At 68.0% G+C, this 11,626-nt stretch overlaps 2 protein-coding genes across 2 annotated transcripts; one reads left to right on the top strand and one right to left on the bottom strand.

The window, feature by feature from the left end:
* Positions 1-564: 564 nt before the first annotated feature.
* Positions 565-4,088, bottom strand: ATP5F1D (ATP synthase F1 subunit delta). The gene is made up of 7 exons (XM_030466128.1): positions 4,023-4,088; positions 3,311-3,520; positions 2,831-3,031; positions 2,251-2,404; positions 1,924-2,012; positions 1,402-1,529; positions 565-688 (listed from the first exon to the last, which is right to left on the bottom strand). The coding sequence occupies exons 1-6, from the start codon at positions 4,086-4,088 to the stop codon at positions 1,407-1,409; spliced, it is 843 nt and encodes a 280-aa protein (XP_030321988.1). The 3' UTR covers positions 565-688; positions 1,402-1,406.
* On the top strand, positions 3,713-10,302 carry CBARP (CACN subunit beta associated regulatory protein). Its single transcript, XM_030466214.1, has 10 exons — positions 3,713-3,777; positions 5,964-6,035; positions 6,618-6,763; positions 6,847-6,908; positions 7,229-7,394; positions 7,473-7,647; positions 7,818-7,970; positions 8,289-8,496; positions 8,626-8,809; positions 9,120-10,302. Exons 2-10 carry the CDS (start codon positions 5,988-5,990, stop codon positions 10,300-10,302), a joined length of 2,325 nt encoding a protein of 774 aa, XP_030322074.1. The 5' UTR covers positions 3,713-3,777; positions 5,964-5,987.
* The last annotated feature ends 1,324 nt before the right edge of the window (positions 10,303-11,626 follow it).

The following is an 11,626-nucleotide window of genomic DNA, read 5'->3' as shown; positions in this document are numbered from 1 at the left end:
CCAGAAAGACCCCCACCACCTGCAGCATCTGCTTCCTCCTCCTCCCCCAGCCCCTCTCCAGGGAGCAGGGGGAGATTTCCCTGGCTCTGACTGCCACACGCAGGCTGGAAAGGCAGCAGCAGGGGAAGGGGCCAAAGCCCAGGCAGCTGCTGTCCAGCTGCAAGACAGAGGGTGAAGAAACAGCTCAGCTGCAGTGAATTCCTGTGGCAAAGGGAACCGGGAGGCTGAGCAGGCAGCGGGGTTGGCTGGGGCGGGGGAAGAGTCGGGAGCCGAAGGGTCTGGAGCAGCCCTGCCCGGGTGGCTCCTCCCGAGCTGCCCTAATCCCACTGTCCGGGTGGATTACTGGAGGTGGAGGTGGCTGACGGGGCAGGGAGGGGGTTATAAACCTGCCTGATAAGCTTCCCGAAGGTGAATCTCCCACGGGAACCTCCAGCTGAACCCCAGGGCAGTGCTGGGGGGACACCTGCACCCCAGCAGACCCCAGCGTGGGGGACAGAGACCCTCCTGTGCCCAACACCCCCCCCCAGCCACGATTTGCTGCCTCAGAAGAAGGGGACGTGCTACGAGCAGGGATTACATTTCCTTTTAATTGATCAGAGGCTTTTCTCCACCTCCATTTGCCCTGCACCAGCTGAACCGGGGTGGGCAGGGCAGGATGGGCTCTCTCTCCACGGCAGCAGTGAGATTCCTGCAGCAGACACAAGAGGGAGGGGATTTAGACGGGGGGTGGGCTTGGCAGGGGGGTGGGTTCTGCTCCCAGGGCTTGGCCCTGGTTCTGGCTGGGAGTAAACAAGAGCCACGGGCTCCCTGGGCCCTGACCTCAGTGGCCAAAGAGCAGAGGGAGCAGAGATCAGGGAGATAGGAGGGGAGAGGCCCTCGGAGAGGCTGTGGGTGATTCACCTGCCCACACCACGGGTGGGGAGAGGAGGGAGGAGGCTGAATCTCAGCAGGGGAGAGAGGGGGAAAAGGGGCCAGGAGGTGAGAGCCCAACCCGGCCTCCCCCGAGACACAAGTTGTTTGTTTGTAATGGAAGGGAAAGAAGAGGGAGCAGAGGCCACACAGACATCCAGCTCCCCCCGGGGCCCCAGGCATCCAGCCTGCTCCTGAGCTGGCCTGGCCCGGCCCGGCGAGGTCCCACACGGGTGACCGCAGTCTCTGTGTCACCGTGGCGTGTCCCCAGGCCCTGCTGCCATCTAGTGGCTCCGGGAAGGGCCCCCCCCGCCGATAGGATACTCCAACACGGGGTGGTTTTCATGTCACCGCCTCCTGAAACCCGGCACAAGCCCTCACCCCCCCTGCCCCCGAGCAGCTGCTCCCAGGGAGCTCCTGCTGGCAGCAGGGAGCAGGGATTCGTCCCCAGAGCAGCCAGGAAATCTCAGCCAGGATGTAGGTGACATTTACCTGAATTACTCCAGGGCTTTTATAAGAGCTTCGTTAGCTTCTACTTTAATCTGAGCTTCTGCTTTTGCTGCCTCGTCAGACGCTGCAGCCATCTCTGACACAGCCTTCTCCAGGTTTGATTTTGCAGTCTGAACACACAAGCACAGAGAATGTGTCATCCAGAGACCACCACAGGATGGGGGACTTGTCCTACAGCCCCAAACCACCCATCTCCCTCCCCTCAGACCCCCTCACACAGCCTCACTGGCAGCAGACACTTAGGAACTTTTCCCCTGGGGAAAAAGCTGATCCTGAGGCCAAGAGGGGTGGGGAGGGGCAAAATCAGCACCTGTCCAAGGTGGAGAAGTGGTTTGGAGAAGGGTGACAGGCTGTGGGGCTTCCTCTCTGTCCCAGAAACCAGGTTGGAGGCACAGCCCCTGGCCACAGGGAGCTCCAGGGGCAAACCCACCCCCCCCCACCCTCAAAGCAGGGAGCAGACCCCCCCTCCAGAAGGGAAGGGGGCAAAGGGACTGTGGGACTCACTGCCAGGTCCAGCATGTCCATTGGCACTGCCTCCTCTGCCAGCACCTGCACACTGGAGTCTGCGTGGACGGTGACGGAGCCGCTGCTCACTGCGAGGGGACAGAGCAGGAGGGGTCAGGGAGCTGCTGGCTGGGGCTAATGCCAGAGTCTGAGCAGAACCAAGAGCACCTGGAGAACCCCAGGGCACTGCCTGACACGGGGCTCATCTTCCAGGGCAGCCCCTGGGAGGGAGAGGGAAGGAGAAACCTCTGGAAATGCAAAGACCCCCCCTGTGGAAGCCCCCTGACACACTGTCCTCCCTCTCTGACTCCCTCTGCTCCACAATACCGAAATATTTGGTGGCTGTGCCATCTTCAGCATAGACTGTCACCACTCCTGGCCTGAGGACCTGCAGGGTGGGGACGTGGGAGGCCAGGATGCCAAAGGACCCGGTCATGGTGGGCACATCCACCTGCTTCACGTTGGCAGCGTTGTAGAACACCTGGAAGAGAGGGCAGAGCAGACGGAGAGAGTCACCGGGAGCACAGAAAAGGGAGCGGGGGATTTCCCCGAGTCCGGACCCGGACACCTCACCCCGGGCACGTCCGCGGCCCCCGAGGACCCGGGGCTGGCGGGGCAGGAGGGTCCCGGCAAAACCGGGAAGGGGCTGAGGGCCGCGGTCAGGGCCAAGGTCAGACTCGGCGGAGCCGGTGCCAAGAACCGGGGGATTCCCGGCGCCCCCCGCTCACAGCCCCGGAGCCGCCCCCGACCCCCGCCGCACCCCCGGGCCCGCTCCGAGCCGCTCCTCCCAGCCGTTCCCTCCCGCTCACCCCCGGGCTGAGCCAACCCGCGGAGGAGCAGCTCGGGCTCATCCCGGAGCCCCCCGCACCGGCAGCCCCTCGGGAGTGCGGGCCGGTCCCGGCTCTACCTGCGTGGGCGAGGCGAAGGTGAAGGCCATGGCGTTCTGCCCGGCGGCAGCCTCGGCATAGCGGCGGGCGGGGCCCGGCTGCAGCACCGGGCGGGCGGTGAGGCGGAGGAGGAGGCGGGGGGCGCGGATCATGGCGGCTGCGGGGCCGGGGCGGCGGCAAGGGCGAGCGGGCGGCGCGGGGCAGGGCGGGAGGCGGCGGGACTACAGCTCCCGGCGTGCCCCGCGGCACGGACTACACGGACCGGGGGGCGCCGGGTGCCGGCAGGAAGCGACGTCTGGGATGGAGCCGCGAGGGCGCATGGGAGTTGTAGTCCCCGCCGCCCCGCCCACTGCGTGGCCGCCAATGCGGGGGGCGGGGAGGCGAGGGACGGTATCGCCCCGCTCCTTGCCCATCCCTGCCCGTCCCTCCCGGTTCCTGACCATCCCTGCCGGTTCCTGACCACCCCTCCCGGTTCTTGACCATCCCTGCCGGTTCCTGACCATCTCTGCCCCTCCGTGCCCGTCTCGTCGCTCGGAGTCCGAATCTGCGATAGCTCCCGGGGCTCCGGTGCCCGGGGCACTGCGGGCAGGAGGGCCTGGAGGAGCAGACAGGGCTGTGGTGCGGGCAGGGGTGGTGCAGGCAGGGTTCGGGTTCTGGTGCAGGCAGGGTTCTGGTTCTGGTGCAGGCAAGGTTATGGTGCGGGCAGGGCTCTGGTGAAGGCAGGATGGTGCAGGAAGGGTTCTGACTCTGGTGCAGACAGGGTTCTGGTTCTTGTTCTGGTGCAGGCAGGGCTGTGGTGCAGGCAGGGTTCTGGTCCTGGTTCTGGTGCAGGCAGGGTTCGGGGCAGCCCCTGTCCCCACGTGACGCTGGCGCCGCGCGGGGGCGGCTCTGGTTCATTCATAAATCCCGGGGCCGCCCCGCCGCACCGAGCGCAGCGGCGGCGATGGAGCCCCGGTCCCGGTTGTAGGTGAGTGCCTGGCCCCACTGCCTCGAGACAAACCCAATCGCGACAGAAGGAGCCCGGCGGGGGGATCCCATCGCGATTCATCGCGCACGGGGGTTCCCGGGGGCTCCTGCCTCGCTGTCACCATCCCTGCCCGCATCCCCGCACCACAGTCCTGCCTGCAGCCCCCTCCCGCATCCCTGCCCCGCGGCCCCCACCCCTCCCTTCCTCCATCCCTGCCCCGCAGCCCTGCCCGCATCTCTGCTCACCTCCCGCATCCCTGCTCGCATCCCTGCTCGCATCCCTGCCCGCATCCCTGCCCGCATCCCCGCCATCGGAATTGCTCCGGGGGGGCCGTTGCAGCCGGGGGGAGTAGAGCGGGTCCCCCCACTCCCAGTCCCACGGGTCTGACACACGCGTGGGGCGCGGACCTGCCCCGGCCCCGTCCCCCCCCACCCCCCCGCGACCCCTCCTCTAGCACGCACGTGCAGGAGCGCGGCAGCACAGAGACCCCCGGCCCCCAGACCCCCCTCCTCGGGAACCGGCAGCGGCCCCCGGTTCCGGCCCCGTGTCCCCACCCGAGGGGATAGCCCGGGGGCCGCGGGGACCGGCCCCCTCCTCCAGACAATGGCCGGCCTGTTCCCGCCGGGTCGCCATGGAGACGGGATTCCTGCATGATGGGGAACAGGAGGGACATTCTTCCCGCCCACCCGGCCCCCCGAGCCCCCCGCCTAGGGCCAGGGGGGGCTCCCCGGGGTCCCTGCCCGTGGGGCGCCCGTCCTGCCTGCAGCCGCAGCCCCCCGAGACTGGGGTCCCCCCAGCACAGAGGGGGGCAGAGGAGGGACGTCCCTTTTTCTGCCCTGGGGGGCGGAGGGGGTTCCCCCGCTCACCTCAGACCTGCCTCAGGGTGGGTGCAGGGCCGGGGGGGGGGATGTCTGAGCCCCTAGCACCCCGATAGCCCTCGAGGGGTTCGCACCTTGGCTCATGGCAGAGCTGCGACCGGCCGCGACAGGGTCGTGTCCCCCGCGACGCGGTTCCCCCCCGCGACACGGCTCCCCCCCGCGCTGCCCCCGCAGCGGCTCTTCCCATGGCTCCATTCACATTTTTCGCTGACCTGATTTTGAGCAGTTTCCGAGTGCTCCGGCCCCCTCCTCCCCCCCGAGCTTCCCCTCACTCCCTACCTCAGGGGGGTCCCCGGCACCAGCATCACCACCCCCATCCCATCCCATCCCCCGCCCCGTCCGGCAGCCCGGGACAGATGGACACAAGGGACACACGGACCCGCGGTGGCAGCCCCCGGGCTGACACCGCAGTGGGGGAGTTGTGTCTGCCCGTCTGTCCCCTGGCCCCGCTGCCTCTCGCTCCTCAGCAGCTCGGAGCATCACCCGCGGGTCGCTCAGCAGCCCCGCTGCTGTCCCCAGCCCTGTCCCCTCCTGCTTGGGGACAATCTGGTGGCGGAGCCGCTCTCGGGCTGACTCAGAAGCGCCAACGGCCGCTCCGGCGTCACCCACGCCAGTCCCGCTCACACGAGATGTGGGGAGCCCATCTGCCACCCTGTCACCCCTCCCTGCCTATGTCCCCGCGTCCTGCTTTCCCCCCGACCCCCCCCCGAGAAGGGGCCGGGCAGCCCGGACCCCCCATCCCCATCTCCTCCCTGGCATGCGGCTGGTTGCTGGGGCTGCCGGAGGCTCCCTGGGGCAGGGCGATGTCACCTCCTTCCCTGCGAGTACCCCGAGTGGAACCCCAGGGCAGGGTCAGCCCCCCACGGACCAGCTCTGGCCACCGGGACCACTCGCCCGGCCCCAGGGAGCTCAGACCCCCATTTTAAGTGGGCAACGGCTTGGGGGCTATGTAAGGGTGGTGGCAGAGCCCGTCCCACCCCGGGGGCTGTGCCCGGGGTGGGGTGAGGGGGTTCTCGGGGGGAAAAGCGGCGGTCCTGACCCCTTCTCCCATCCCGGCCCCACCTGCCTCCCCGTCCTCGCATCCCCCCAGAGCCACCTTCCCTTCGCCCCTCCCTCTCTCTCTCCCACCCTCCAGCCTCCCCCTGACCACACCCTCTCTCCCTCCATCCCTCCATCCCGGTCCCTCCCTCCCGGTCCCTCCCGGCAGCTCCGCACCGCGGTGCTGGGCAGGGCCCGGGGCCGGGCAGGAGCCGCCGCCACCACCCCCGGCCCGGTTCCACCACCTCCCTCTGTCTCTCCCCGGCCCAGGACGCGATCGGGCCGGGACGGACCATGAGCGATGACCCGACACCCTGGGACAACGCGACGGAGAGCGCCACGGTGAGCGGAACCCCCCTGCCCGCCCCCGTCCCCCCCGCCCGCGCTGCCCTCTCGGGGGTCACGGGGTTGGGGGGCTGCACGTCCCGGTGTGGGGCAGTGGCTGGGAGGTGTGGGGGCTGCATGGATGCTGTGGGCCTGGGGGCTCCACCTGGGTGGGGATGGCAGCAGACACCCTGCCCCACTGTCACTCACCCCACTCCGCCAGCCCTGGGGGGTGGGTGAGACCCCTCTGCGCCCTGCGCAGCCCCATGAGGCGCTCTGGGTGCCGGGGGTCCGAGGGGACCGGATCAGCCCCACTCCCACAGCTGGGGGTGCGGGCACGGGCCCACAGGTGGGGCAGGGCTGGGGTCCCACCCCCACTCTCGGTGCGGGGCCGCTGGCAGTGCAGCCCCCCCCCGCTGCCGTTGCCTTGGTGAAGGCAGAGCCCCGGAGCCGGCAGCAGGCCCGGGGGCGGCGGGGGAGCATCTCTGGGGAGCAGCGCTCCACGGCAGCCATGGGGGGGGGGACGGGACTGCCCCGGCACTCGGGGTTTGGGGCTCCGTGCCCCCTCCCCATCCCAGCTCAGCCCCCAGCCCTGTGCAGGCGGTGCCCGGCGAGGTGTCCCCTCAGGATGGCTACGTGCTGCTCCTCGCCCTCCTCTCCATCTTCATCGGGGGGACCCTGGTCCTGCTCTCCGGCGTCCTGATCATTTGCCGCCGGTGCTGCGAGGCCGACCGCCGGCACTCCAGGTGGGGTTGTGCCGTGGGGACAGCTGCTGTTCCTGGGGCCTGTGTCACCGGTGCTCGCTCTGCTGACCCTCCTGTCCCTGCAGAGCCAGCGATGATCCCGAGAAAACCAACACCACCTACCTGGATGACTCGCAGCCAGCCCAGGGTGAGTGCCATGGTGGGTCTGGGGGTGCCAGGGGGAGCTGACAGTCATTGCCCACCCCCAGCTCCCGAGGGAGGTAAAGCAGCCCCTGGGCACTCCCCTCTCCTCAGTGCAGCCCCCAGCCCTGGGGTAGGGACAGCCACACACCCCCTGTGTCCCCCCCCACCCCTCCCAGCAGTGCTCCAGGACAGCCAGCCAGGAGCAGTGACAGCCGGGCTGGCAGTGAGGCTGGGGGTGCAGCAAGTTTGCCAGGCCTCAGCTGGGGAAGGCGGTGTGTGCCACAGGAGGGGGAGAGCCTGTCTGCTGACTCCCTGTCTCTACAGATATCACCATCAAAGTGGAGGACCCCGACTGCTTGTCATCCTCCAGCTACCGGGATGCTGAGAGCGAGCGGTTCCTGTCCTCCAGCTCCTCCACCACCCGCCGTGTCTCCTTCAATGAGGCCACGCTCTTTGACCAGGGCAAGAAGACCCAGGAGAAGGGGAGGAGGTGAAGCACTGGGCTGGAGGGGGGAGGACCAGGGGGGTCGGGTCAGTGCCTCCTCTCCTAACCCAGTGTGCCTGGCAGGTACACGCTGACAGAGGGAGACTTCCACCACCTGAAGAACGCTCGGCTGACCCACCTGCACCTCCCGCCCCCTGCCCTCAAGATCATCACCATCCACGAGTGTGAGTCCAGTGAGAACAGCCTGGCCATGACCCCCCGCCTGCCCCCGCCCAAGCCCGGCCTTGCCATCTTCCAGGTGAGCCCCCAGCACCCCAGGGGGGACACGGGGGGCATGGGGGGTCCTGCAGCACCCCAGGACAGCACTGCAGTGGTGGGAGTCTCAGGGCAATACTGCACGTGGGTATGGGGGTTCCCGGGGGTCCCCAACCCTTGTGCAAAGCCCCCTGAGCTTGCTCTGCCTTGCAGCCCCCCGGGGGGGCCCTGCCCCAGCCGGCACTCCCCAGCCATGCCGTGTGCCCCAGCTCTGCCCTGCCTGGGGACACCTACAACTCCACTGTGGACACCAGCTTCACCAAGGCCAGCCCGACCACCTCCTCCGACTCCGGGGAGGGCCCCTCGGTGAGTGCTGGGTGGGGGAATCAGCCTTGGGAGCCTGTGCAGCCCCAGGGATCCTGTCCCTGCCCTGATTCCTGGCACAGGGGTGGCTGCCTGTCCCCCCACCCTGTCCCCTGCTTCATGCCAGGGCTCTGGGAAGGGATGTGGCCACCCAGCTCTGCCACCCCCCCACCCTGTCCCTTGCCCTCAGGGGACATTTGTACATCAGCTGCAGCTGATCTTGGCAGGAGAAGGACAAAGGAACCAAGCTGGGGATGGAAGGGAGGGGGTGCAGGGGCCTGAGGGGGCACTCACATCTCCTACCGCCCCAACACCGCCCAGTTCACAGTAGTGCCCAGGAGTGGGAAGGTGGCAGGGGCAGGGACTGGCGGCCCCGGGGAGCCCCCCCTGCCCCCCACACAGGGCACTGTCCTGCAGTTCTTCACCCGCCTGCGCCGTCACGCCAGCCTGGACGGAGCCAGCCCCTACTTCAGGATCAAGAAGTGGAAGCTGGAGAGCACCCAGCGGGCGTCCAGCCTGGACACCAGAGGTGGGGGCAGCGGGGAGCCCGGGCACAGCCCCACAGAGCTGTGCTGGGCGGGTGGACACGTGGGCAGAGGGGGGGTCACTGTGCTGGGAAGGCACCATCCCCCCAGCCCGGCCCTGTGGCTCCCATCAGGGTCCCCAAAGCGACGCCAGTTCCAGCGTCAGCGGGCGGCCAGCGAGAGCATGGACCAGGAGGACCGGGACCCTCACCAGACAGACATCATCCAGTACATCGCCCACACGGATGATGTGGCCTTCCACCCCGCCAGCAGCCCCTTCCTGCCCTCCCCTGCCAGCCCCCCACCCTCTCTCGGCAGGTATTTTTCAGTAGATAGAGGGGATGGGGAGGGGTGAGCCGGGAACTGGGAAGACACCGAGGGACCCAAGCTGCCCCTTGCACAGGGGGCTCCTCCTTTGTGTGGCTTTGGGGGGGTGGGCCAGGGGGCAAAGGTCCTGAGTGAGGGGCCCTGGGGGAGGTGTGGATGGGGAGGCTGTGGCAGGGCAGTGGGCACAGCGTGGGGGACCCTGCGGCACCACGGCAGCACTGCCGAGCTTGCAGGTGCTGGGTTGGCACCCCCTGCTCGGGGTCCCTGTGTCCCTGTGGTGACAGCGGGGTGGTGCCTGCAGGATAGAGCCGGGCGAGGGGGCCGTGGGCAGCCCTGGTGAGGCCGGTGTCCCCGAGCCACCCAGCGCCTACCACGACATCTGGAGCCTGCGCGCCTCGCTGGAGCTCTACGCGTCCTCCGAGCGCAGCAACGATCAGGACTCGGTGCGCAGCGACGGCGGGGACAGCGTCTCCTCCCCCAGCGGCGTGGCCCCCTGCCCCTCTTTCTCCCTGGATGAGGCCGAAGGCCCCGAGGAGAAGCTCTGGGGTCGCCCCAAGGCGGAGGAGTCGGAGCCCGGCACCCGCAAGCTGCTGCAGATGGACAGCGGCTACGCCTCCATCGAGGCACCCAGCCGGGGGGGCGAGGAGGGGCCCCCCAAGGACCAAACGGCCTCCGAGAAGCGGATTTGTTTCACTAGTGCGGGGAGGAAAGGCACCATCTTCGAGAGCTTCGAGGGCCGGCAGCCGGAGGAGGAGGAGGAGGAAGAAGAGGAGGATGAAGAAGAGGAGGAGGGGAGCACAGCCCGGGGCGCGGCAGGCGGGGGACCCCCCCGTCCCCACAGCCCCCTGGCCTGGTCCCCCTACGGGCAGATGTTCCCGGGGCGGGAGGCTCTGCCCCGGCGGGACTACAGCATCGACGAGAAGACGGACGCCCTGTTCAACGCCTTCGTGCGGCACGACCCGCAGTTCGACGAATCCCCGCTGCGGGGCAAGCACCGCTCCCGCACCCACCTCCGCAAGCAGTGGCAGCACGCCAAGCAGTACAGCGACCCCGGCGTGCGGTACCCGGCGCTGGAGCGGCACCGCACCCCCCTGCGCCGGGGGGACAGCGCCAATTACCCCCTGGACAGCCGCTTCCACAGCCCCCTGCCCCGCATCGTCAGCGCCGGCGACGAGGAGGCGGCGGAGGCGGCCGATGGGGTCCCCCCCGCCCCAGCGCTGCCCGACCCTGAGATCCAGGTGATCGTGGAGGAGCCCGGAGAAGCGGCCCCCGAGCCCAAGGTTGGAGCCGAGCCCCCCGGGGATGACGACTGCCCCGGCCCCGGGAGGTGCCTGGGGCTGAGCTCCGGCTCGGAGCTGATGGACAAAATCACGGGTGGGCTGGAGGAGCGGCTCTACGGGCACCTGAGGAGAGAGGCAGAGAGCACCCAGCACACGGTGGCCGTGGCTGCCAGCGATGCCCCCCCTGACCACAGCCCTGTCTAGGCCCGGCCTGAGGGGACAGACCCCAGCACGGGGGGGTTCAGGGCTCCGTCCCCTCCTGCTGCTGGCACAGGGCCCGGCAGGGGCCGCGGGACCCTCCCCGCAGGACAGCGGGAAGGGTGACCCCAGCATGGGAAGGCCAGGAGGGTGCCTGGGGTCCCCTGGCTGCACCCCCACACTGAGGGGGGCCGGTAGCGTGGGGTGGCCAAGCCTCCTGGCTCTCAGGAGCGAGGTGCCAGGCAGCAGTGAGGGGCCTGGGGTAGGGGGGGCACAGAGGTGCAGCAGAGCTCAGCACCGAGGGTCTTCGCTTATAAACCCCCAAACCCAGCTGAGACCCAGCCATGACCCCCCCGGCAGAGCAGTGTAGCAGAGATGCTCTCCCCTCTCCCTCTCTCTGGTTTCTTACAAGCAATAACGCCTCCCATCCCACCGGGAGCATCCTGGTGAGGAAGGGGCTGGAGCTGGGGGAGGCAGCGGTGCCACCCTGAAGGGGAGGGCAGTTATTTGGGGAGGGGGAGTCACCTCCTTGATCCCAGAAAGCCAATGGTGCCACAGGGAGCCTGGGATCCCAACTGGAAGCAGGTGCCTGGGGCTGCCATGCCAGGGCAGGAAGATGCTCAAAGGGCTCCTGCATCCCCCCCAGGGGCATGGGCAAGCCACAGGCCCCACAGCAGCACCCCGAGGGCTGGGGAGGCAGGACCCCCCCAGGAAATAACCCCCGTAGGGGTGGGCTGCCTGTCACCTGCCCCTGGTGCTGGCCCCTCTGCCCGGGAGAGAGCAGAGCGTGTGGGGCTGGGGCAGCCCAAATGCTCTGCACCCCCCCGGGAGCTGAGCTCAGGGCCCGAGGTGTGCAGAAGATATTTATTGATTTTTACAGAGGTGGATGCTGCTGCTCCAGGGGGGTGGTGGTGGTGGTGGTTGCTTTTTATTGGGTTTTTATTTGTGTTTCAAAGGATGGGTGGAAAAAAAAAAAAGAAAAGGGAGAAAAAAAAAAAAAGGAAAAAAGAAAAAAGAAAAAAGAAAAAAAAAAAAAAAGAAAAAAAAGAAAAAAACCTAAAAATAGCCCCACGGATGTTACCTGGGGGTGGTCAGCAGTGGGGCAGGCAGGGGGCCCAGCCCAGGGCCCCCCATGCCCCTCCACAGCCCCCCCATTGCATGCGAGTAGAGGCCGGGTCGCTCCTTCCCTCTGCGCAGTCTCTGTCCAAAGCACTAACTACAACTCTGCCTTTTTAATCTATAAAGAGAGGAGAAAAAAAACCCAAACAACTGTGACTTTTCTGAGCTCGTTTCTTACCCTTCCACCCCTCGGGATGGGGTCCAGCCCCCC

The sequence above is a fragment of the Calypte anna genome, chromosome 28 (assembly GCF_003957555.1).
Source record: "Calypte anna isolate BGI_N300 chromosome 28, bCalAnn1_v1.p, whole genome shotgun sequence".
Classification (NCBI taxonomy): Eukaryota; Metazoa; Chordata; class Aves; order Apodiformes; family Trochilidae; genus Calypte; species Calypte anna.
The sequence above is the reverse complement of the archived record's forward strand: the minus strand, read 5'-3'. Positions and strand labels throughout refer to the sequence as shown.

Coding starts and splice junctions, on each gene's coding strand:
- ATP5F1D (XM_030466128.1), bottom strand. CDS start 4,088: ATGGCGGGGATGCGGGCAGGGATGCGGGCAGGGATGCGAGCAGGGATG. Junction 3,521..4,022: donor TGCGAGCAGGGATGCGGGAG/GTGAGCAGAGAT, acceptor TGCCTTCACCAG/AGCCCTGCCCGCACCATAAC. Junction 1,530..1,923: donor TGGACATGCTGGACCTGGCA/GTGAGTCCCACA, acceptor TTGTGTGTTCAG/ACTGCAAAATCAAACCTGGA.
- CBARP (XM_030466214.1), top strand. CDS start 5,988: ATGAGCGATGACCCGACACCCTGGGACAACGCGACGGAGAGCGCCACG. Junction 7,395..7,472: donor ACCCAGGAGAAGGGGAGGAG/GTGAAGCACTGG, acceptor TGTGCCTGGCAG/GTACACGCTGACAGAGGGAG. Junction 7,971..8,288: donor ACTCCGGGGAGGGCCCCTCG/GTGAGTGCTGGG, acceptor AACACCGCCCAG/TTCACAGTAGTGCCCAGGAG.